General features: G+C 48.4%; 2 protein-coding genes across 3 annotated transcripts in view; one reads left to right on the top strand and one right to left on the bottom strand.

Annotated features, from left to right (window-relative positions):
* Positions 9,605-12,405, bottom strand: UQCR10 (ubiquinol-cytochrome c reductase complex 7.2 kDa protein). Its single transcript, NM_001129978.2, is given in 2 exon segments — positions 9,605-9,862; positions 12,231-12,405. Coding segments are annotated over 2 exon segments (195 nt in total). The 5' UTR covers positions 12,381-12,405; the 3' UTR covers positions 9,605-9,817.
* ZMAT5 (zinc finger matrin-type 5) overlaps positions 12,690-26,182 on the top strand; it is a 24,620-nt gene continuing 11,127 nt past the window's right edge. Inside the window, exons 1-3 of one of the 2 annotated variants that reach the window (XM_005670789.3) lie at positions 12,716-12,826; positions 18,904-18,973; positions 23,586-23,740. In XM_005670789.3, the coding sequence (XP_005670846.2) occupies positions 23,614-23,740 (127 nt within the window). In that variant the 5' untranslated portion in view covers positions 12,716-12,826; positions 18,904-18,973; positions 23,586-23,613. Of the gene's footprint in view, positions 12,827-18,903; positions 18,974-23,585; positions 23,741-26,182 lie in introns of both variants that reach the window. The other variant, XM_001929010.5, reaches the window with a different exon arrangement.

Below are 26,182 nucleotides of genomic sequence, written 5' to 3'. Positions count from 1 at the left end.
TGTGGCGCTCTCAGATCCGCCCAGTGGATCGAGGGGCAGCCTGGCATCAGCTCTTATCTAGATCTCTTTGTGATGCGGCGGCAGGGAGGGGCCTTGATTGAGGTCTGAGGCTATTGCAATTCTGCAGCCTGAACCAAGATTAAACATTCATTCTAAAGGTTACCATTTCCAGCCCTATATGTGTACATGAGAGGGAGGGAGGATTCTTAAAATGAGCATGAAATTCCTACTTCACTTCATACTGGCAATTCTCTTCCAACAGTCAATAATCATCAAGAGAATTTTACAGGCTGGCAGAACTCAAAGAGCCTTAAAGGGCATTTAGTCTAGAGTTTCTCAACTTTTTTTTTTTTTTTTTTTTTTTTTTTTGGTCTTTTAGAACGTCACCCACAGCATATGGAAGTTCCCAGGCTAGGGGTCAAATCTACACCACAGCCACAGCAACATAAGATCTGAGCCGCAACTTCAACCTACACCATAGCTCACGGCAACGCTGGATCCTTAACCCACTGAGTGAGGCCAGGGATCGAACCCTCGTCCTCATGGATATAAATCAAGTTCATTACTGCTGAGCCACCACTGGAACTCCTCTTAATCTATTTAAATTAACCTCAACTTGCCCCAATCCCAGGCCCCAGGACCTCAAATTCCACCTCCTCTCCGGGAGGAGCCTAAGAATTCCCTGGGCTTCTGTGGGTCTCGTCCAGCCCTGGAGGTTGTGTGAGCTTTACCTGCCATGGTCTGAATGATGAAAACACCAGGTACTTAATTCTAGTTCTTTCAATAGGACATTATGACATGGAATATACTTTTTCTGGCTGCGTGAGCCCACCCTCAGCAGTCTAACGGGTCCCTTAAGTGCTCTGCCACCCCAGAGGGTAATTATGGTTTTCTCTTCCTTAAAGTGGTTTTCACAGAAGAGCCTGGCAGAAGAGGAGCCTCCAGTGAGATGGGCACCACTCATTCCTGTACACTTAAAATTTTATCCACAGAGATTACACGCAGCTGCTCACTCTCTGTCCCATCTCATGATCTGATCTACTGAGCGTTCTTTCACAGGCACACTCCCAGGCTTCGTGTATCCATCCTTTTTACTATTAATTTGCTCATGAATGTGGCCAGAGGAGTTCTTTGGTTGCTCAGTGGGTTAAGGGTCCAGTGTTGTTTCTGCTCTGGAAAATGCAACAGCAGTTTCCATGCATGGCTTGGGAATTTCTTCATGCTGCAGGTGTGGCCACACACACACACACAAACACACAGGAAAAAAAGATTGCTAAGGGTCGTGCAAAAAGTATTAGATTAAGGGTCAGGAGGCTGGGGCCCAGGCCCTAGACTTCGGTAAGCTGTATGACCTTAGGTCAGTCACTTGGACTCTCTGGGCCTTGATTTCTTCTTTTGTGAAAGAGGATGGTCATTCTCCAAGCCCACGTGCCTCATGGGGACCAGTAATTGTGAGGGTCAGATGAGACCACAATTGGGGGGACACTCTGAAATCAGTGAAACTTGTTCAGTCGGAGAGAAGAGGACTGTGATGGGCAGCCCTGTCTGCTCTGCAATTGGGGCCATTGCCACCTCTGCTCTCTTTCAATCATTCTTCTGGAAAAAATGACATGGACAAATCACCTCTTTGCACAAATCACCTGTTACTTCCAGAAGGCGTATTTCTAAAGTGGAATTCTGGGGCCCCAGGGCCACAAAGAGGTTTAGAGATACAGCTATCTGTATTTTTGCAGATAGTTCCAACCAGGACAGAATCAGGGGATGACGTATGGGACTACAAATTACCTCCCTGAATCCTTGAAGCAAAGCCAGATTATAGGTGTGATTATAAGCCTCATTTAGCAGGTTAGTTACTTGCTCGTGGCTGAGTCAGTATTCAAACCCATGTTTGCCAACCTCCAAAATCCATATTTTCAGCCCCTTGGTTTTCCTGCCTTCCTATAGCTTGACACTTGAACCAGAAGCCACCATATTCCACATGTGGTTGGCTCAGCATGAAATAGAGGCTCTATCACCTCCATTATTCTAAACACCATACCTTTATTGATGCAACCCCTCTAATTGAGTCATTCCATTGACAGAGGGCCAGAGAAAAGCTAGGCGGGACATATTTTCCAAATCTTCACTTTGCCAGGGTTGCTCTGTCTGCCAGTGGAAGGAAAGGATACCCCCTGGAGGGCCCAGTTTGAAGGAGTGTTTCATTAGGAAAGCTTAGTGAACCAAGGAGATAAGGCACCTCACGGAATTGCAGCCCCTGGGCAGGAAGTGGCCTCGCTGTTAGAGGCCTGTACAAGAGGGAGACAGAAGACTGCTTAGACGTAAGGAAGAAAGGAGGAGGGACAGAAGCAGAGAAGACTCTGTTACACTCTGTGAAAGGTGTGGAGAGGAGATAAGCTCTGCCTGAGGACGACACGAAGCAGCTGGGGTTTACAACAGTGTTAGAGACGCTGAAAACAAGATTGTCAAGAGACACAGAGGGAAACACAACAAAGTGATCTGACCTCAGAGGGATGGAAAGGATGTAGGGAACATGATTTTAATTATTTATTTATTTATTTATTTATTCTGCCTTTTTGCCTTTTCCAGGGCTGCTCCCGCGGCATATGGAGGTTCCCAGGCTAGGAGTCCAATACGAGCCGTAGCCACCGGCCTACGCCAGAGCCACAGCAACGTGGGATCCGAGCCTCATCTGCAACCTACACCACACCTCACGGCAACGCCAGATCCTTAACCCAGTGAGCAAGGGCAGGGATCGAACCCTCAACCTCATGGTTCCTAGTCGGATTCGTTAACCACTGCACCATGACAGGAACTCCAGGAACATGATTTTAAATCTGCTGGGACAACGGTGGTGTGGGGGAGGAGATCACTTGGATGATGCAGCTGTACAGTATCCCCAAAGCTCTCAGCCTGCATTTTGTGGATCGAATATGCTAATTAAGTTCTGGTCTCTGGAGACCATGCAGGGCACTCCCATTAACTCCCTCGCTGTAGCAACCTAACAAGACTACCTCTAATGGGTCTATGCTGAGCACAGCACAAGCATTATCTCACATATTTCCCAACCACACTGAGAGGCATTCTTGTCATTATCCCATTTTCCACATGAGGAAACCAAGGCTCACAGAAGAGAAGCAACCCACCCAGGGTCACCTGGCCAGAAGGGAGCTGGGCTGGAATTTAAACTCGGGCATGTTCTGTTTCCATAACCCATGTAAGCACAAGATGGGAGGGCAAAGGGACCCTTGGCAAGGGCCTTATCTGGAAGGTGTATGAAGTGAGGTCTGAGGTAGCCTGGATCTTAAATGGCAGGCAAGGGAATTTGAACTTGATCTCCCAGGTAGTGTGGAGCCATTGATGGCATTAGAGCCGGGGAGTTGACCTGGCAGCCTTCTGAGGGTACAGTGGAGAGAAAGGGTCCTTAGAAGTCGAGGAAGGCTCTGTGCAGGAGTCCAGAGGGAGGATAGGCCAGGAGCAGCAGGAAGGCAGTCAGCGGCATCCTCATACTCACAGACTGTCGACTGAACAGCTCCCAGCTGACACTCTGCATTCCATCATTGCTTTGTCCTTGATGCTCGCTGGAGTCTGCCCTTGGCTTTCAATCTGTGCATAAATCCAAGCATATCAGGCCAAGGCCCCAGTGAAAAGAGAAAAATGATTTTTACATGATGCGGGGTAGTGGATATGAGCTCTGGAGCCAACTGTCCTGGAAGTGAACCTCTGCTTCACTCTCACTAGCTGTGTTACCCTGGGCAGGACATTTAACTTCTCTGAACCTCATTTTCTCCCAGTAAAATGGGGTGGAGAGCAGTGCCCACCTCAGACTGAGGATCTGGGGATACAGGGGATGTTCACAGCATGGGGCCCAGGCCTGGCCCTGGGTGAGTGCCCAGAACAGACAGCTATTTGTGCGTGCGTGCGTGCATGTGTGTGTGTGTGTGTGTGTGTGTGGTGTATGTGTGTGTGTGTGATCTTCCGTGTGGGCTGCTGTCTGCCCCTGGTACAGAGTGTTCATCGTTTGCTAACACTCAAGAAGCTGCCATTATCTCCATCCCGCCTGAGGAATTTGTATTCCCTCCAACTTTGCACATTGCTCAGATATTTTGAATTCATTGATTTCTGCCCCTTCCTCGGAAGATGTCAAACTCATCTGTAGGACAGCCCTTGTCCCCTGTTGTTGCAAGGGCTGGATGAGTTATGGGATGGAATCTATTTATTTTTAATAACTTACATTTCTTCACCCCCTCCTCCCCTTTATCACAAAAGCAGTAACATGCTTGGTGTGGTTTATGCACATAAGCAAAGAAAAACCACTTGGTGTGGTTTATGCACATAAGCAAAGAAAAACCACTGGAAATAAACGCTATTAGGATTTTAGTTCTTATCCTTCTAGCATTACTTAATTTAATTTATTATTATTATTATTATTATTTTTGGCAGCACTTGCAGCATATGAAAGTTCCCAGGCTAGGCATCGAATCTGAGCTGCAGCTTCAACCTATGCCACAGCTGCATCAATGCCAGATCCTCAGTCTACTGTGCCATGTTGGGATTGAACCTGCACTACCACAGAGACAAAGCTGGGTCCTTAAGCCACTGCACCACAGCAGAAACTCCTCTAGCATCATTTTTTTAATTTATTTAATTTTTGTTTGTCTTTTTAGGGCTGCACCCAAGGCATATGGAAGTTCCCAGGCTAGGGGTCGAATTGGTGCTACAGCTGCCAGCCTACACCACAGTCACAGCAACGTGGGATCCAAGCTGTATCTGCAACCTACACCACAGCTCACAGAAACACTGGATCTTTAACCCACTGAGCGAGGCCAGGGATTGAACTTGCATCCTCATGTATACTAGTCAGATTTGTTTCCACTGAGCCACCACAGGAACATCCCCTCTAGCATTATTTTAGAAAAAGGAAAATAAATGTTGGTTTTTACAAAAATGAAGTCATTTAACACATGCTGTTCTCACCATTTTTTCAGTTAATGAGACATTGTGAACATTTTTCCATTTCTTGTCTGCATCCTTTAATTCTTTAATGATATTCTACTGTACTGTGCTTTCATGAACCAGTTCCCTGCAGTTATACATTTTTTTTGTAGTTATACATTTAAGTTGTTTCTTATTATTCACTAATAAATTACAGTGAACTGGCTAAATATTTTAGAAATAGAATTGCTCGGTCAAGTTTTTTGACTGTCAGAAGTTCCCAGGTGTGGTAGCAGTTAAAGGATTCAGCATTGTTACTGCTGTGGCGCGGTTTTGATCCTTGGCCCTGGAACTTCCTCATGCCACAGGTGCAGCCAAAAAATAAATAAATAAATAGGATTAAAACTCCTGAATTTGAGAAGTAAAAGTATGTCTAGTCATCTTTATTTTACCAGTTGGATTCTATAGAGCCCCAGGGAGTGGATGCAAGTATAAATGAGCTGAGGCCTCCATTGAGAGAGAAACTACATCTGGCTTCTCCCTCTGCTGGTCCTATTCCCTGCTTTGTTGACCTAAAGGATACTGATCACAAGGGCACTCCCCAATAAACCTCCTGTACCCTAACCTCCAGCCCAGAGTCTGCTTCCCAGAGAACCCAGCCCGTGATGGGTGACATCCTTGTGTCTACCGGAGACTAGCTTAGAATGTTCTGAGGGCTAGGCCTTCCTTCATTGTGCTGCCAGGACAAACTGGACTCCACCCAGAGCTGAAAAGTTTCAAGTCTTGGCAGGCAGCCCTGGAGTGGCAGAGGCTTCCGGAGTAGCCCCTGTCTGGGTTAATGAAGCAGTCGTCTGGGTGAGGATTTACTGGACAGTAATCCTTACTTCCCTTGACACCCCTCCAGGATGATAACATCTCCATAAATAACAAGAATCATAGTTGTCATTATGAATATCTATAAAATGTGACTATCATTTTACAGATGAGGAAACCAGCTCAGACGGTGTAAATAGCTTGCCTGAGATTACACAGCCAGTGAGTGGTGGGGCTTGAATTCTAATCCAGAACTGTCCATTCTAAAATTAATGCTCTTGGAGTTCCTGTCGTGGCGCAGTGGTTAACGAATCTGACTAGGAACCATGAGGTTGCGGGTTCAATCCCTGACCTTGCTCAGTGGGTTAAGGATCCGGCGTTGCCGTGAACTGTGGTGTGGGTCGCAGACGCGGCTCGGAGCCTGCGTTGCTGTGGCTCTGGCGTAGGTCGGGGGCTATAGCTCCAATTGGATCCCTAGCCTGGGAATCTCCACATGCCTCGGGAGCAGCTCAAGAAAAGGCAAAAAGACAAAATAAAATAAAATAAAATAAAATAAGTGCTCTTTACACCTCACTAGAGCTAATCAATGAAAATAATAACATGACCTGTTAGATTGTTATTGTTGTTCAAATTAAACTACACGTAAACTGATAAGCATGTAATATAATGCCTGGCTCACAGTAAATGGTTGATAAATATAAATTATTAATCAGAAACCCCCAGAGTTTCTATCATGGTTCAGTGGAAACGAATCTGGCTAGCATCCATGAGGATGCAGGTTCGGTCCCTGCCCTTGCTCAGTGAGTTAATGATCCGGCATTGCCATGAGCTGTGGTGTAGGTTGCAGATGTAGCTTGGATCTGGCGTTGCTGTGCCTCTGGTATAGGCCGGCAGCTACAGCTCTGATTTGATCCCTAGTCTGGGAACCTCCATATGCCACGGGTGTGGCCCTAAAAAGACCAAAAAAAAAAAAAAAAAAAAAAAAACCCTTAGTTTTAAATGACTGTATTTCACCTCAGTAGTAATTTCCTATTTTGGACATTTTACTTGTTTTCATCACACCCTCCCCCACCCCCATATAAACAACATCATGATGAACACCCCTCACGGGCATTCACTTTTTTTTTTTTGACCACATTCACAGCATGTGGAAGATCCCTGGCCAGGATCCTGACTTTCTGCACCACAGGGGAACTTCCAACATTCACATTTTCTTAAAGGAAAATGTGGTAGAAGTGGAATTTACTGGGTCATAGGTATGTATATTAGGGACATTAATACGTACAAAATACCTCCAGGAAGATGGTACTACTTCACTCTTTTTGGGAGGTGGGGGGGGGGTGTCCCTGCAGTATGTAGAAGTTCCTGGGCCAGGGATCAAACATACACCATAGCAGTGACCCAAGCCACAACAGTGCAATGCTGAGTCCTTAACCCCCTGAGCCACCAGGGAACTCCCACACACTCTTTCCAATAGTACATGAACACCATTTTTCCACATCCTTGACAAGGTTAGGTAATATGCTTCAGCTTGCCTAATATGATAAATGTGTTTGTTTCCTGAGGCTGCCATAAGAGATTACCATAAACTGAGTGACTGTAAATAACAGATAGCTATTCTCTCCAAGTTCTGGAGGATATTATTCTAAAGTCAAGGTTTCAGCAGGGTCATATTCACTCTGAAGTTTTTAGGGAAGAATGATTCCTTGTCCCTTTCCTGCTTCTTGTGGTTGTTGGCAGTCTCTGGCACTCCTTGGCCCGGGAAATTTCAGCTCCAATCTCCATCTCTATCTTCACGTGACCTTCTTGAAAGGACAGCAGAGTTCCTGTCATGGCTCAGTGGTTAACGAGCCTGACTAGCATCCATGAGGACATGGGTTCAATCCCTGGCCTTGATCAGTGGGGTAAGGATCCAGTGTTGTCATGAACTGTGGTGTAAGGCCACAGATGTGACTTGTATCGCACATTGCTGTGCCTCTGGCGTAGCCTGGCGGCTACAGCTCCAATTTGGTCCCTAGCCTGGGAACCTCCTTCTGCCACAGGCACAGCCCCAAAAAGACAAAAAAAAATTAAAAAATAAAAGAACAGCAGTCATTGGATTTAAGGCCCACCCCAATCCATTACAACCTCATCTTAATTTAATCACACCTGCAAAGACCCGATTTCCAAGTAAGATCACCACCTGAGGTTCTGGGTGGACACTATTCAATCTCATAACATAGATAAACAAGGTTCGTTGTTGTTCTAGTGTTCGGCCCTTACTGAAGCGTACACACACGTCAACAGCCCAGAAATGCTAATGACAAATAACAGGGTATCTTAACTTATGAACACACCTGCTGGTTGGGCTGAACGTGCCCCACCTGAGGCAGGTGATCAGCTAAGCTCATTCTAACCCTGCTGCCCTGAGATCATCCTCAGGTGCTCAATAATGTAGACTAACTCTTGGAGAATGCTGCTTGCTTGTTTTCCACCAGCACATTGCCCTCAAATCATTGGGAAAAGTGTAATATAAGTGGCAGTTTTTTTTTGTTTTTTTTTGTTTTTTTTTTTGTCTTTTCAGGGCCACACTCGTGGCATACTGATATTCCCAGGCTAGGGGTCTAATTGGAGCTGTTGCTACCAGCCTATGCCAGAGCCACAGCAACGCCAGATCCAAGCCGCATCTGTGACCTACACCATAGCTCATGGCAATGCTGGATCCTTAACCCACTGAGCGGGGCCAGGGATTGAACCTGCAACCTCATGGTTCCTAGTCAGATTCGTTTCTGCTGCACCACGACGGCAACTCCTTAGTGGCCATCTTTAACCCCTGTAGTATTCTCTATTTGATGCTGAAGTCATTCTTAAAAATCTGAGTGAGGAGTTCCCACCTTGACTCAGAGGTAACAAACAGACTAGGAACCATGAGGATGCTGGTTCAATCCCTGGCCTTGCTCAGTGGGTTAAGGATATAGAGTTGCTGTGAGCTGCAGGGTAGGTTGCAGATAAGGCTTGGATCTGGCATTGCTGTGGCTGTGGTGCAGGCCAGCAGCTGTAGCTCAGATTCGACCCCTAGCCTGGGAACTTCCATATGCCTTGGGTGCAGCCCTAAAAGACAAAAGAAAAAAAAAAATCATAGAATGAAGCTTGACTTTGATTCAGGTCTTGCTTTGACTCCAAAACTGTACTACTTTGGCAGGTCGTGATTTCTCAAGGCCTTGACTACATCTTCATGAAGATACCTCTCAGGTGGGGCAAACTGGGCAATTCCTAGGGTCTCTCCTACCCCTGCATGGGATTCCCAACCTGACTCTTCCCCCTGTCAGTTCCAAGTGGTTGGTCCAGCTCTGGCCCAACCTCACTGAGCTCCAGGTAAAAGATGGCAGGCAGGTGAGTCACCCATCTCCCAGGACATATACCACACACAATTGCCTACAGCTCAACATAGCCCAGGACTCTCCAGGGCTACTCCCAGCCATGCTTCACATTTTCCAACATCCCTTACCACCATCAGGAGGTGAGCTATGGCCCAGAAAGCTATGCCAGCTTACCCAAAGCTACTCAGCAAATTAAAGTTAGAATGGAGACTAAACCCTCAGGCCCTGGTTTGATTCCCAGCAGGATCCACAGCGCTTCGCTATGAAGCCAGTTAGCTCTCCTCTGCATGACTTAAGAATGGAGTTATTGGTTTAGAAGCCAAAGCTGAAGATAACATTTCCAACCCGAGCTCATGACTTAAAAACTAGAATTCTTTGGAAGTTAATGGGAAACCCCAAATAATGGAATCTGCCCTTCAGAAGTTTGCAGAGAACTTTGAGGTCGTGTCAAATGTAAAGATCAGGTAGTTAAAACGCACCCGACACAAAAGCAGATCTCAGGGACAATTTACATTTATTTGTGATGATTCTAATCAAACTTCAAACATAGCAGAAGTTAAAGAGTCTGTCAGGTGAAGCCATTTCCTGCCAACAGCTAAAGGTGGTCCATGGAGAGTGACGTGAGCATCATCTTCAAGCCAAGGCCCTGGCTCCAGGCAAAGAGCTGATGGGTAGACCTGATCCTTCCGGCTGGGATGGGGGCCTCCAAGGAACTACTCCTTGTTCTCATACTTGTGCTTGATGTGTTTCCACAGCTTCTACATTTTAAAGACAAGAGCCACAAACTTAGTTTTGTCTCTCACATTTTACAACTACTGCCCTAGTCTCTAAAATAAAATAAGCCTGAGGGAGGGAGTTCCCTGATGGCCTAGTGGTTAGGACTCTTGCCGCTGCAGCCCAGGTTCACTCCCTGGTCTGGGAATGGAGATCCCACATCAAGCTGCTGCACGCCTGAGAGAAACATACAGCAATCCTGACAAACTGGATCCAGTGGGCAAAGTAGAAGCAATACTAGGCTTGATGTAAGTGTGAAGTAAGCGGGAAGGCATGATCTCATTTTACAGGAAACTCAGAGAAATTGAGTGAGTCACATGCCCCAAAGCACACAATTATTAAGAAGAGAGACTAGAAAATGTCTCATTTTCTTCAGCTTCAGGTATTACTCAAGAGGTCCTAAGTATACAGTCTCTAAATACTTTACAATGAAGCATTTTCTAAAATTTCCACAGACCTATGATCCTCGGGTAAGGAACTAGCTGGATTCTCATTCCTAAAAGCACAGAAGATGGGTGGGTTATGACAATGTACGGAGATGCCGCTGAAAATGGCCACATTTCCATCTGCTTGCAGATGAAACAGCAGCAGCACTTTCCTAAGGGCAGAAAGCTGCCCTGGCCACATGAAGTACATGAGTGGACTGAGCCTGCCTGGGTTGTAGGGCCAGACAGCTTCAAATTAAAAAGAGTGGAGTTCCCGTTGTGGCACAGTGGAAATGAATCTGACTAGTAATTATGACTGACCCTGCTCAGCGGGTTAAGGATCTGGCGTTGCCGTGAGCTGTGGTGTAGGTCACAGACATGGCTTGGATTTGGCTGTGTTGTGGCTGTGGTATGGGCTGGCGGCTACAGCTCCAATTCGACCCCTAGCCTGGGAACTTCAATATGCCGCAGGTGCAGCCCTAAAAAGCAAAAAATTAAAAAAAAAACAGGGCAGAACAGGGCTTATCTGTCCAAAACCTTCCCCAGTCTGAGCTTCAATTTTTAAGATTTTTTATTTTATTTTTTGGCCACGGTGTGCAGTGGCTTCTCATCGGATCACAGTTCCCAGACCAAGGATTGAAACAGCAATTTTTTGTTGTTTACAGCCGCAGCTGCGGCCTATGGAAGTCCCCAGGCCAGGGACTGAGTCCAGCTGCAGCTGAGACCAATGCTGCAGCTGTGGCAACATCGGATCCCTTAACCCGCTGTGTGGGGCCAGGAATCAAACCCACACCTCTGCAGTAACCCGAGGGCTACAGTCAGATTCGTGACCCACTGCACCACAGCAGAAGCTCCTGAAACCACGATTTAATGATATAAAGAATGCAGAGCACTTAGCTCAGTGCCTGGCACACAGTGAGTCTAAAAGGTGTTGTTTTTCTCTACCTTATGCTTCCACTTCCTCCTGAGGAATATAACAAATGCTATTTTTTGAGTTGGTACCACCTACTAGGTACTGTGGCACTTTGCCTAAATCTCAAATAATGCTCACAATAAGTCCCCGAAAGGAGTTTCCATCATGGCTCAGTGGTTAATGAATCTGACTAGAATCCATGAGGACGAAGCTTCAATCCCTGGCCTCCCTCAATGGGTTAAGGATCTGGCATTGCAGTGAACTGTGATGTAGGCCAGCAGCTACAGCTCCAATTGGACCCCTAGCTTCGGGTGCAGCCCTAAAAAAGCAAAAAACAAAAAAACAAAAACAAAACAAAAAACAAACCTCCCTGAGACAGTTACTATTATTATCATCTCTATTTCATAGATAAAAGTGAGAGCTTGCCCAACCTAATGCCACAGTTAAGTGATAAGGCCCAGTATTCCCACCCAAGATTCTCTGATTTCATACCCACCCCACCCTACTCAATGATTAAGAGTTATTAACCATTATTAATACCACCGCTGCCATCATGGAAAGACTTTGGAACCAAAAAATGCTACCTAAATGGCCACCCATAGTGTCTAAGGAGATGTCCTTTTCAGGACAGGTGCCTAATCAAATTTGCCCTTGTGACCCCCAGATGAGACAGAGGGGCCGGGGTCCAACCTTGACTCGCCACTGATTTCCTAGTGGTGTGACCCTAGCAAGTCTTTTGCTCTCACCTGGTTTTAGTTTAGGCTTCTGCAAATGGAGAAACGGGTTTGTGGCGTGGCAGGCAGCAATACTTAGAACCCCCGCATAGTGGGACCTATTGACCTCGTTTAACTTTTTAGGATTCACACCGGGGGTAACGCACAGACGGCAGTCTACAGACACAAGACGCCCAGGGTTTACCCCCTCCTTGTAAAGGTCGACTGAGTCCCGTCCCACCTCCACTCCCACTGTCACCCCTCGAAGGAACCCAAGGTCAGGGATGGCCCAGGCCCTCACCCCCTGGTTGATGTGTTCGTAGATCGCGTCCGCGCCTTGATCGAAGGCGCGCTCGAAGAATAGAGCGCCCACGGCGATCGTGAGGGCGAAGGTAGAGGTCCTGCGAAACAACAGGGAGTACAACCTCGCAGTCAACGTCGGGGCAGCCATGTTTGTCCGCTGCAGAACTAGCACCACCGCGCCTGCGCTTCGACCGACCTTTCCACAAAGGTCCTCAACGTGTAACGCTTTATGGGATTTGTAGTTCTTTTGAACTTGAGTGCTCGTCGTTTTGCACCATTGAAGTAACTGATGGCTTGTGAGCTATTAAAATCTCCTAAAATTCATACCACGACAGCCCAAGTCGTTTTGGTAAAATGTATTACCCAGTTTTTCTCCTCAATCATTTCTTGCTGATTGAATTTTTTTTAAAACTACAACGCCCAGAAGCCCTCGCGCTTCCTTCACCTCCTCCTACGCTGTCTTTGCTTTGATTCTCAAAGGTTTCTGGGAAGGGCGGGCTGATACTCCAGGAAGGACTACGAATCCCAGCAAGCAGTTCGCTGAACCAAGGCGCAGGAGGAGGAGTTGAGAGCCGTCGGGCGCCGCGGAGCCAGGTACTTTTTTTGGCGGGACGTCGAGTGGCGAGTTCTAGTCTTCCTCCCAATACGGAAGAACTTGAGCTCTTACGTTTAAGTCCGCGAGCCCCGCGGCGGGTCGCAGTGGATATAGGGGCAAGGCCTGAAATCCCAGTCCCAAGCTTGTCCCTCCTCCTATCTCCTCCGGCAGCCCCAAGTCCAGGGCTATAGTTGAAGCCTGTGGCAACAGTCAGCCTTTGCCGGGCCTCTGGGGAAGAGGCCATTCTGCCCATGCTTCCGTTTCCCCTCATCCCTGGGTTTCGCTGCAGACACCCCTGGCCTGGAAGGCGGGAGACCTAGATCCATTCATTCTCTCTTGGGAATGGAAATAGCAGGACTTTGGAGCACTAAGGACGTCCAGCAATTGTTTTCTGAGCGCTGGGCCATGAGCTGGAGACCCAGCGGGGAATACGTCCCAGCTTTTGGGGAGCACCCATTTTACAGTGTGTGGGAGGTGCGATAATGACAGGTAACGCTTTGAAGAGCAGAAAAAAGGTTGATTGGGGAGGGGGTGGTTGTGGTAATATTTTAGCTAAGGTTCCCCAAGGTGACACTTAACCCTAAACCCAAATGGATATAGCTATTCGAACAGGAAAACGTCGTGCAAGGCCTTGAGGCTGCTGCGGTCCTGAGGTGTTTGAAGGAAACAATTTGAGTGGACTATGAAATAGGCTCGGGTCAGGTCATATCTGGTCTTCTAACCCGTGGTGAAGGGTCGTTTTTTTTTCTAAATTGCACGCGGAAGCCACTGAAGGGTTTTAAGCTGGGATGTGAGGCAACCTAATTTACGTAACAGTAGCAGCGGTCATCATTTCTGGCTGCTCTCTGGAGAACTGACTGAAAAGGAGGAGCTACTGTGAGGGGTCAGTGGAGGCAGGGTGGTAATTTAGATTAGGGTGTGAGTTAGAGTAATGATGGGTTTGGGATGTATTTGGGAGGTGGGACAAACAGAACAAGCTGACAGATGCATATAAAGTATAAAGGAAAGAGGAATTGAAGATGACATCTAAGTTTTGTTTGTTTTTCTTTCTTTTTTGGCCATATTTGCAGCATATGGAAATTCCCGGATTAGGTGTTGAATCAGAGCTTCAGCTGTGGTCCATACCATAGCCACTGCAACACCGAATCTGAATCCGAGCTGCATCTGTGACCTATGCCTCAGCCCACTAAGCTAGGCCAGGGCTCGAACCATAATCCTCACGATGCTATATTGGGTTCTTAACCCCATGCAGCACAATGTGAACTCTGACATCTAAGTTTTGACTTAAGCAACTTAAAATCAGCCAGATGATCTTAAGTTCTATTGGTCTACGTTAAGTTTGAGCAGCCCCTTAGACATCAAATGGAGATGTCCAGAGGCTAATAGGGATTTAGATCTGGAGTTCAGAGAGGCCTGGAGCCTGAGATAAAAGGTGTGGCATTAAAAACCAAGAACTGGATTCAGAGGCCTGGATCAGCCTTGTAAAAGCAACAGTAGGAGTTCCCGTCGTGGTGCAGTGGTTAACGAATCGGACTAGGAACCAGGAGGCTGCAGGTTCGACCCCTGGCCTTGCTCATTGGGTTAAGGATCCGGCATTGCCGTGAGCTGTGGTGTAGGTTGCAGACGCAGCTCGGATCCTGCGTTGCTGGTGTAGGCCGCAGCTACACCTCCAATCAGACCCCTAGCCTGGGAACCTCCATGTGCCATGAGAGCAGCCCTAGAAAAGGCAAAAAGACAAAAAAATTAAAAAATAAAAATAAAAATAAAAGCAACAGTGTTGCCTGGTTAGGGGACTGGGAGGGAAAATGTGAAATGCTCCACCTCCATGATCAGTTATCCTTACTGTAGTTATTTTCTATTTTCAAAGCATCCTGATAGCCCCTTGAGGCAGGAAGCTTCTGGGAGAAAGTACTTACATCTCACTGACAACCAATCTAGGTGATGGGAAGTTCAAAGGAAGAAGGAATTTTAGGTGAGATGGGTAGGGAAACCACAGGGAGTTAAGGTGTGGCTTGTTATATTTTATTGTCTTTTTAGTTAATTCTCATTTGGGAGCAACAATTTGTAAAAAATCTGATTTTCTTCTTTTTTCTTTTGTCTTTTTGGGGCCGCACCCATGGCATATGGAAGTTCTCAGGCTAGGGGGTCAGAGCTGTAGCCACTGGCCGACACCACAGCCACAGCAACACCAAATCCTTAGCCTACTGAGCAAGGCCAGGAATCGAACTGGTGTCCTCATGGATACTAGTCAGACTCATCTCCGCTGAACCACAACAGGAACTCCAAAAATCTAATTTTCTTTACACCATCAATTTCAACTTAGAAATTATTATTCTATACATAAATCTAGAAAATAAGAAAAATGACCTTAACTTTCTCTTTGATTAATGTTTGAACATTCAGCTCTATCTTCAGCTCAATTACATTCTCTTACACATTTAATTCCACTTATACATTTAGCATATTTGATTTTCTTTTTAAGTACTTCAGATACATAACCTAACAAGCATAATTTCCCCCAGAGTACTCTTTTTTTTGGCCTAGCCCGGATCCTTAACCTGCTCTTAATACTACAAGAGAACTCCTCCCCCTGAATACTTAAACAGTCACTAGAAAATCTAATAAGTTAAATGTACAAATGTAATGAATCTGAGGTTCTTGTAAACAATTCAATACTTTTGACAGGGAGTTCCTGTTGTGGTGCAGCAGAAGTGAATCTGACTAGTATTCATAAGGATGTGGGGATTCAATCTCTGGCCTTTCTCAGTGGGTCAGGAATCTGGCATTGCCATGAGCTGTGGTGTAAGTCGCAGACACAGCTCAGATACCATGTTGCTGTGGCTGTGGCGTAGGCTGGCAGCTGCAGCTCTGATTCGACCACTATGGCCTGGGAACTTACATGTGCCACTGGTGTGGCCCTAAAATGCAGGAAAAAAAAAAAAAAACTTTTAACAGACTTAAATTTTCTTGTCAGTTTTTCTCAGTTTTGGGGGTCAAAAAATACAGGCTCCATGTCAACAAATTAAGATATAAAGTTCCTGTCGTGGCTGAGTGGGTTAAGAACCTGACAGTGTCTGTGAGGATGTGGGTTTGATTCCTGGCTTTGAACAGTAGGTTGAGGATCTGGCCTTGCCGCAAGCTGCAGCATAGATCAAAGATGCGGCCCAGGAGTTCCCGTCATGGTGCAGTGGTTAACGAATCTGACTAGGAACCATGAGGTTGCGGGTTTGATCCCTGGCCTTGCTCAGAGGGTTAAGGATTCGGCGTTGCCGTGAGCTGTGGTGTAGGTTGCAAATGCGGCTCAGATCCTGAGTTGCTGTGGCTCTGGCGTAGGCCAGCAGCTACAGCTCCGATTGGACCCCTAGCCTGGGAACCTTCATGTGCCACGAAAGCAGCCCACGAAATGGCGAAAAGACAAAAAAAAAAAAAAATGCGGCCCAGATCCAGATCCAATGTGGCTGTGGTATGGACCACAGCTGAAGCTCTGATTCAACCCCTGGGTTGGGAGTTTCCATATACCACAGGTGTGACTTTAAAAAGAAGAAAAATTAGGATATGGGAGTACCCTTAGTAGCTTTTCTAGCATGCTAGGTGCTTTTAATCTGCACCCAGATTAAAGCTAACCCCTTAACTTAAAATCATAAGTTTTTTATCAATTACTGACATACAGCTTATCAGTTACCTAACTACATATTTTAACTTTTATATTTTAAATTTGAATCACAATGCTTTTCTGTTATATACTCAAATGTCAGATTCTTTTCAATGTGATACTTCTATACCAAGTATACACTGATGATTAATAAACTTAGGACAGGAACATTAATACAATGAGTTTGATTTAAGCTACTACCTCTATTTTCAATTCTGAACTTCCCTGGGGTGTGACAGGACACTTAGCCAGTAAGAAAACGGTTTTATCCACTCTAACGTATTGTGCTTAGCATTCCAACCAAGTCGGGGTTACCATTTTCAGTGCACGGAGGTTGTTCATAGTCTGACCAATTTCTGACTGGGACACAAGTTTGGGAGCTGTGTCTACTCAGAGAATTGCTGGGCCCCTCTCCAGATCTACTAAGTCAGAATTCCTGAGGATCTGATTCAGGAGACTTCATTTTTTTTTAATCAGTTGTTCTGGACATTTTAATTTGTTTATTAAATTTTATTGAAATATATTTGATTTACAGTGTTATGTACACTTCTGCTATACAGCAAAGTGACTCAGTTATATATGTATATATCTTTTTCTTATTCATTATGCTTTATCACAGGATATTGAATATAGTTCCCTATGCTATACAGTAGGACCTTGTTGTCTATCCTACATATACTAGTTTGCATTTGTTAAACTCCCAATCCTTCCCTCCCCACACCCACCTTGCAAGCGCAAGTCTGTTCTCTTTGTCTGAGTCGATATTTCATTTGTGTCTTTTTTTTTTTTTTGGTCTTTTTGCGTTTTCTAGGGCCGCACTTGCGGCACATGGAGGTTCCCCGGCTAGGGATCTAATCGGAGCCATAGCCACCAGCCTACGCCAGAGCCACAGCAACATGGGATCCGAGCTGCGTCTGCAACCTACACCACAGCTCACAGCAACGCCAGATCCTTAACCCACTGAGCAAGGGCAGGGATCCAACCACTGCGCCACAAGGGGAGCTCCTGTGTCGTATTTTAGACTCCACATGTAAGTGATGGCATATGGTAGTTGTCTTTCTCTGCCTGACTTACTTCACTTAGTGTGATAATCTCTCCGTCCATCCATGTTGCTGCCATATGTGTGTTGAGCAGTATCGGCTCGCAGGCACTTCGCTAAGCACCTAGCATTCAAGACTCAATCCTCATGATACTCTTTTGAAATAGTCTTATTACCCCCATCTTCCAGATGAGGCTCAGAGGGGAGATAGTTTGCTGAGTTTCCCAGGCAAGGTTGAGATTCAGACTGGGGTTGAGTGGCTGGAGTAAGGATGGGCTTGGATGGTCTGTGTGACTTTGGGCAAACTCTCTCCTTCTCTGTTCCTCGTCCATCATCTGCTACGTTAGACCAGCATTTCTCCGAGTGTGGTTTGTGGACTGTGCGTCAGGGCCCTCTTAGATCCCAGCACTGTCCCAGACCTGCTGAGTTAGAAATTGCTGTGGGTGGGGCCCCTACTGCCTCACACTGCTGGGAGTAAGGTGTGTCACCTTACTCCAAAGAGGTGAACATATGCAGGAGGTCAGGATGAGAAAGCTGTGTGGGTGATACAAAACACCAGAGCATCTGAGGGAGACCCTTCACATATTGGGGCTCCTATCAGGGGAGACATCTGGGTCTTCTTGGCGCTTCTGTTGGAGCTGGGTCCTGAGCGGGCAGTCTGTAGGCCGCCTGCCTGGAGCAGTTCTGATGCCACTGACTCCAGATGGTGGGCATATGTGGCGCTGGGACATTGCCATGCTCCTAGTGGGCGTGCAATAAAGCCATCCTCTGGCTGAGGTTTGTTGTTTACCTGGGGACTGGCAGTGCCATAATTAGAAGAAATGACAGGTGAGCTGGAGGGCAGCATGTGGTGAGCACAAGTCCTGGATAATTACAGTGTGCATTGCAGCCCCTGGCCACAGCCGAGCTGTTGGCTTATTTTAGCCTTGTGCCAAAGTCAGCTCTGTACCCGAGATGCACGTGGTGAAAGGAACCAAGAATATCAACAAAGCACAAATGTCTGCCTGGTGACAGCGTCGAGGTGGAGCCATGGGGTGGGGAGAGAAAGGGTCCTGGGTCAGCCAGGCCTTAGTGTGAGTTCTGGCTCCAGGGTGCCTTAGCATGTACGTGGCTTCACAGCATCGCAGGTGAGGACTCCCTAAGGGGTTAGGGAGTGCCCTCAGCACCACTGGCCCACCCACAGCACTCAGTTGATGAATTGTCCTTATCAGTGTCTTTACCAGCCATGGCTTTGAGCAGATTAGGAGTATTTCTGAACTTGTTTCCTTATCTACGAAATGGACTCCCTGATATCAACTTAGAGGGCCTGTAAGGATGAAATAAGAGAATGCCTGGAATACAGGCATCAAACCTGATTCTCTTTTCTTCCCTCTTCCACCCCACAGTGTCTCAACTTGCTGGTAACCTTCTCCTTGAGCTTCTCCAAGGTGCCTCAGGCTAACGAGTGTGCTCAAGGTCAGTGGAGCAGGGCTCATGGACTAGGTCAATAGAATAGGCTCTGCTAGAGATGGAAGCCCTCCAGGGTCGGTGGGGATGGCAGTGAGAGACCTGCCTTTGGGGCCTTCTGTATCTCTCTCTTTATCCTCAGCCGGGTCCACAGATTCAGGCTCATGGAAAAGAGGGCCTGGGAGCCATGAGCAGAGGGTGGGCGGCTCTCTCGCTCATTCCAGCACCAGTAATGCGTGTGAGCCTCTGTTCTGGTACAGCAGTTGGACAGACAGAGCTCTCAGCCCTCATGGCGCCTGTGTTCTGTTGGGGAAGCCGCTCAGGTGACAATAAATCAGTGTGTGAGACGAGCGATGGAAAACAGAGCAGGTGGTGAGGGAAGCAGGAGTGTCTGCCACTGTGACTCTGGCTGCAGTTTCAAATCAGGTGGTCAGGACAAGCTCATAGGGAGGGAGAGGGAGCCTCCTGGATGATCATGGTGACAGCAGTAACAGCCTCCCTTCTCTGCTCTGGTGAATTCACCGCAGCAACGGGGTCCCTGTTTTATAGCTAAGGACAGACTCCAGGAGATGAAATAAATTTCCAGAGGTCACTCAGCCAATAAGGGGCAGAGCTAGAATTCAAACCCAGGCCTGTGTGACCCCAGAGGGTGGTCCCATTGGCCTCACCCTCTGCCCCTTGCCCATGAGGAACCCACTTGTCAGCTGGCGAAGCTCCAGGGAGCCAGCAGATGCTGGTGCAAGCGTGGACTTGGTCTCTGGGAATGGGTGGTGGGTGGCACCGCCTGTGTTCTTGGTGAGGCATTGGTGCCGGATGGCTCTGTGTGCAGGACAGGGCCTTGCTTATAGGCTGCTGAGCCTTGGAGGATGAGGATGACTCACAGCAGAGAGGGCCAGCTTAGTCAGCACCCCGTGCTAGTGTCTGGGCACCGGAGAGACATCCAGCTGTCCCCACCCCCGTCCCCGACCTCCCATTCAGGGCTGCCAAGTGCAGTGGCGCAGGTTGTACCTTGCTTGTGCAAGGACTCCTGGCTGAGAGGTGAGGCAGAGTGAAACACACACTGCTTGCCAAGCTGTGTGTCTGGCCCAGTGCTGTATCTGTCCAGAGGATTCTGCAGCCGCACCTTTTCCTAGTCTGTGCTAAGGCTCCAGAGCAGGAGGGAGTTGTCAGGAGCCCTAGAAGTTCACACCTGGGCAATGCCTGGGTGAGGTCATCTTGCTGCAGTCCAGCTCCTGCCCAGGAACAGGGTCTCTGCCTCCATGGGGTAGGCAGGAAGTAGATAGGAAGTGCTGGCCCCTTTAAAGCACGTCTGCTCCCCTAACACCATTCTTGGACACTGGGGGCTCTGAGACCTGCTGTGCAGGCAGGAGCCTTAGCCTGCCAGAGGGGCTAAGGTTCAGTCCCACCTCTGCCTTGTGCTGTGTACTCTGGGCAACTCACTTTCCCATTCTTGGCCTCACTCTCCTCATCTGTGGTATGGACCAGTTGACCACAGAGGTCATTTGGACACTGATATCCTGTTCCTTGTTCAGAGTCTCTGTTTTCTGAAATACAGGCTTTTTGGAGGTCAATGATAATGATGGTGATGACGGCCAGTGTTTCTCGAGGGCCTCCTGTGGGCCAGGCTCTGTGCTAAGTGATGTGTGCATGTGTCTGATCTGATTCTCACAGCAACCCTGGAGGTAGGCTCTGTTATTATCCCAGTGTATGTAGGAGGAAACTAAGGTCAGGTGCTGACTGCTGGAGCTCAGGGACTTAGAAAGCAGTGGCTTGGATTTAAACCTGGATGGTCTGGAGAGGTCCTTAGAGATCGCCTGGGCTAGCTGCTCATCTCCTGCTTCACAGGTGGGGAAAATGAGGCCTAGGGAGAGCAAGTGATGGAGCCACAGCCTCACCTGGTAGAGCTGGCACTAGAGACAAAGTCCTTGACCCATCCTGGATGGCTGAACACTTCCTCTGTGCCAGATGGGGGTGGCCTGGGTGGGTGTGCTGCCACAGTGGCCCTTGGCTGAGGCTGTGTGCCCCCTATGGTTTGTGCCTGTGAGAGAGAGGGGAGAACATGAACACACACGGATACACACAGCTCAGCCCTGAGGGGCTCAGCATTTGAATCAGTGTTTCGGCAGGTTGGGGAGGGGGGTGTGATGGTTATTTCCTAGTGGGTTGGTGGGAGCCCCAGGAATGAGGAGACCTTTCTTGACCTTCCTGGATGTGTCGTCTGGGGCATCTCACCTCTGTGAGCCTCCTTTTCCTCATTCCTAAATGGGGTTATAATATATTCTTTGTGCGGTTTGAAGGAGCCACGTGGTCCTGGGTGTGTAGTGAGTGATTAATGAAGGAAAGCTGTCATAAGTATGATTTGTTAGAAATGATTGTAAGTGATCAGGAGCTTGGGCTCTAGAGCCATCCTGCCTGGGTTCCCAGCCCAGCTCGGCTGCTTTCTAGCAGCCTCCCTTCTTGGAGCCTCACTGCCCTCATCTGAAACCTCACAGGTTGTCCTAAGGATTAAATGAGATGCAGTGTGAAGATTTTAGCCCAGTGCCAGCACACAGTAGGTGCTCAGCGAGTCATCATGTAACATTTATTGAGCACCTGCTCAATGCCAGCGATTCTTAGTGTCATTTGTTTGCTATTACTCTATTATTAATAATTTGTTTGGGTTAGTGAACTTCTGTGTGCTGCTCCCTAAGCTGTCAGCCAGTCAGTGGGACCCATGGCCCCACATTTCTGCAGTGAAAGTAGAGGCCTGGAGAGGTCCAAGGTCACACAGCTGGCTTCAGTGCCCTGTGAGGTTTTGTGCAGCTAAGTCTGCCGCAGAGCCACTGTTCATCTCGTCTCCGGAGGAATGCCCCTCCCACCGCTCTGCCCCTCCCCATTACTCTCAGAGCCAGCAGCTCCCCCGAGCTTCAGGCTTCGTGAATGGCTTGGTTAAGCGCTCGGCCGTTAAATGTTCACCTCTTACAATTTCAATCCAATTCCTATAAGTTTATTGGCAAGACGAGGTGTATTAGAGCTGCCAAATTTAATATGTCGAGTCCGTGTGTCTGGGATGCAGCTTCTCAGCAGTAACAGGAGAAGAGAGGTTTTAATACATTTTCATTTTGAATGACTATCTGTTCCCGATCCCATTACAGTCCTTGACTTAATGGCTGCTGTCCCTGCCTGCCGCAGGAACGGCTTTCTCCATCGCCTGTCTGGCTGCCTGGACGGTCCAGGGGCTTGTCTCTGTTTCTCCCCCTTCTCTTTTCCTAGATGCATTCCCCCATCTGTCTGCCCTGGGGATCAGGTCTCAGCTTTAACTGTATTTACCAGATCCTGGGAGTCTGGGGCTTTTGCTGCTCACCTGGGCTGCTACCTCTTGACCTTGGGAAAATCGCTTTCCTTCCTCCTTTGGGCCTCAGGAACCTACTCTGGGGAATGAGGGCTCAGACTATAGGACCTGAGAGGGGAGGGCTATTCTGGGATCAGCCTTTGCAGCCTTTGGTTGTCCCGAGTAGACCCATTCGTGTTCTGGTCTGTGACAGCAAACAAGAGGACACAAGAACTGGCCATGAGCCTGTGGCTGCAGATCTCCTCGGTCAGGAGTGGCAGCCATGGTCACCTTGGGGTGAAGACCCTGAAAATTCTCATTTCCCTCTGTGATTGCCACCTGAGTGTTAGATTTATCTCCTTGGGAAGCTGTAGAAGATCGGGCATCAGCAGCAGGATTTTAGGGCACCTGGGTTTGCCTTCTGCTTACCAGCTGTGTAACCTTGGGCAAATCCCTTCCTGTCTCCAAACATCGGTTTTCCCATAAGGAAAACGGGAACTAATTCATCTGCTCAGCAAATACTTGGTTCCCTACTCTTGTACCATGCACCACTCTCAGTGCTGGAGCTTCAGCAATAAAAACAAAACAAAAATATCCCAGCACTCATGGTTTTTATTCCTGTCAAAGGAAAAAGATAACAAGCGTAATAAGTAACTTATTCCTTCAAAGATGAACGAGGCAGGGGATGGGGAAAGCTAAGTGTAGGGTTTTGCAATTTTAAACAAAGTGGTCACGGGAGATTACTGAGAAGGTAGTATTTGAGGTTGAAGGAGTCAAGTGAGCAAGTGTGGCAGATATGGGGGAGAGCACCCTGCCAAGGGAACAGCAGGTGCAAACGCCAGGGGTAGGTGTGTGGCCGGCGTGTGCGAGGAGTAGAGGAGAGGCCTGTGGGGTCAGCATGGAGAGAACAGGAGAGAGGAGAGTGGAGGTGTGGGGTAGGGGCTGTCCAGAGAGGGGAAGGAAGTAGTTTTCCAGCCTGGCTGCATCTGAGAACTCCATGGGGAGCATTACAAAATGCTGATGCCCAGGCCATATCCACTGTGGTTCTGCTTTAACTGGCCTAGGGGAGAAGCTGGCCCTCAGAATTGTTAAAAGGCCCATCTGGAATGAGGCCTCTCAGGCCATAAGTATCAGCCCACGTGGTTCCTCATGGGCTGTCATGGGGTTTAAAGAAGAGGGTGTGAGTAAGCAGGACCATGCTTATGAGGCACAGACCTGGCCCTCAGGGAGAGCTCGGGTGGGTGGTTGTGCCGCAGGCTTTGATGGTGGCGTTTCCTCCATGCCCTGACCGAGTGCTCTGTGACTTCCTAGGCGGCAGCGGCTCCCAGTGCAGGTGACCATGGGAAAGCGTTACTTCTGCGACTACTGTGACCGCTCCTTCCAGGACAACCTCCACAACCGCAAGAAGCACCTGAATGGGCTACAGCACCTCAAGGCCAAGAAGCTCTGGTATGACATGTTCCGAGGTGGGTGCCTTGGGCCTGGCTGACAGAGCCGTGCCTTTCCATTCTTTTTTTTTTTTTTTTTTTTTTCTTTTTACAGCTGCACCTGCAGCATATGGAAGTTCCTGGGCCAGGGGCCAAATCAGAGCTGTTAGCTGCCAGCCTACACCACAGCCACAGCAACACTGGATCTGAGTTGCATCTATGACCTACACCACAGCTTTTGGCAAAGCTGGCTCCTTAACCCACTGAGCAAGGCCAGGGATCAAACCTGCATCACAAGAGATAACGTTGGGTCCTTAACCCACTGAGCCACAAAGGGAACTCCCCTTCCGTCTTTCTTGTCACCAAACCAGGAAGCCCTGAGGGCCAGTGACAGTCCTCTGTTGAGAGAAGGCCTGGGCTGCCGGCCACAGGAGCAGATGGGCCCTCAAGGGGGCAGTTGGAGGGCGAGGTCCTTCCTCCAGTAGCCCTAACTGATGCCTTGCCAAGCCCTGAGACCCCTTGCCAGGCTCTGACAGAAGCTTGCTAGGTTCTGGGGACACTGTGGCTGGGAAGATGGCCTGTCTAAGGAGCTGATGTTTAAGATCATGGCTGAAAGGTAGGGAAAAGCCAGTGCACCATTCTGGGCAGAGGGCAAAGCACCAGCCGCTCCCAGAACAGGAGAGAGAGGGTGTAGCCGGGCACAGTGAAAGGGGAGGCGGCTGGTAGGCGCCAAAGCTGGCCCCAGGACCAGAGCCAGATTGTGCAGGTCTGCAGAGGCCACAGCAAGGGGGCTGGATTGTCCTGCTGGAGGAGGGCAGCCTTTAAAGGGCTGTAGGCAGCCACTGATGTGACCAGAACTGCAGTTACCAGCGATGGCTGACTGCTCCTGAGTCGGGGGTGCCATCAGTGGTTGTCGAATGACTTACTGTTGAACAACTGAGCTGTTTCTGGGGAAGGCTTCTCAGAGCAGGTGTGACTGGGACAAAGGAGCTAAGGCCAAAAGCACCTGGCAGGGGCCTGGCACCCAGAAGCACTCACTGGAGGGGAGCTGCAGCTGCTGCTGCCATTAGACACACACTGAGCAATGACACTGGATGGATAGAGAGGGAGTGTGGCAGTGGGGCTGGGTGACCAGGAGCTCCTGGAATGAGCCAGGGCAGGGCCTATGCTCCTGAGCTGGGGTGTAGGATCCCAGGACAAGGCCCAGAGGCTGCGAGGAAAGAGCTGAGTCCCAGCAGCTCAAAATGGGAGACAGAAACAGAGAGTTCCCTGGTCTGAGTCTGTGACTCAGATTCACAAGAAGAAAGGAGGCATTTATTGGGTGCCTGATGTTTGCCAGGTGCCTTCCATGGTTTGTCATTTGCTTTTCTCAGTAACCCTGTAAGGCAGCAGATCTCAACCCTTTGAGTTAGGATCACTTAGAGACCTTGAAACAAAAAATGCTAATCACCTGACCCCATCCCAGAGTCACATTTGGGCTGGGGTCCAGGTGGGTAAGGGAGGGTGGCCAGGCCTCTCAGCAGACCAGGCATGGGAGTGGGGGCTGTGGGGAATGAAGTAGCAGAGGTGTCTCTCAGGTACCTGGGAGGCCTCTGACCTTGGTATCAGTTAGACATCCCCCAAGTCCATTAGGGCTTGTGATCTGGCATGGAGCTTAGGCCAGGTGGAGATAGGCTAGGTATCCTGGTCTTTGTTCCTAGTCCCAGACTCTTACCCAGGAATAGCTGGGCCTTTGGGTACAGGGTTGATAAGAAAAAGGTTATGGAGTTCCTGTTGTGGCTCAGCAGGTTGAGAACCCAACTAATATCCATAAAGATGCGGGTTTCGATCCTTGGCCCTACTCATTGGGTTAAGGATCCAGTGCGGCCACGAAGCTATGGTATTACCTTGCAGGTGCGGCTTGGATCTGGTGTTGCTGTGGCTATGGCTGTGGTGTAGGCCAGCAGCTACAGCTGTGATTCCACCCCTGGCCTGGGAACTACCATATGCTGCAGACGTAGCCCTAAAAATAGAAAACTTTTTTAAAAAAGGGTTCCTGTTGTGGTGCAGTGAAAACAAATCCAATTAGGAACCATGAGGTTGTAAGTTCGATCCCTGGCCTTGCTCAGTGGGTTAAGGATCTGGAGTTGCCACGAGCTGTGGTGCAGGTTGCAGACTCGGCTCAGATCTGGCGTTGCTATGGCTGTGATGTGGGCCAGCAGCTATAGCTCTGATTTGACCCCTAGTCTGGGAACCTCCATATGCCACAGGTACAGCCCTAAAAAGCAAAAAAAAAAAAAAAAAAAAGAGAAGAAAAAGAGGAAGAAGAGGGTTATGAAAAGATGAAACAGTGGGTGCCATGAGCCCCTTGTCATGAGAGGGGTCCCAGCATCTTCTCACATCCCAGCCATGTTCATTCTTTAAAACAGCTCTTCAGGGAGTTCACCTTGTGGCTCAGGAGTTAACAAATCTGACTAGGATCCATGAGGATGCAGGTTTGAT

This window comes from Sus scrofa, chromosome 14 (assembly GCF_000003025.6).
Source record: "Sus scrofa isolate TJ Tabasco breed Duroc chromosome 14, Sscrofa11.1, whole genome shotgun sequence".
Classification (NCBI taxonomy): domain Eukaryota; kingdom Metazoa; phylum Chordata; class Mammalia; order Artiodactyla; family Suidae; genus Sus; species Sus scrofa.
Note: the sequence above shows the minus strand (reverse complement) of the source record. Positions and strands in the feature narration are given on the sequence as shown.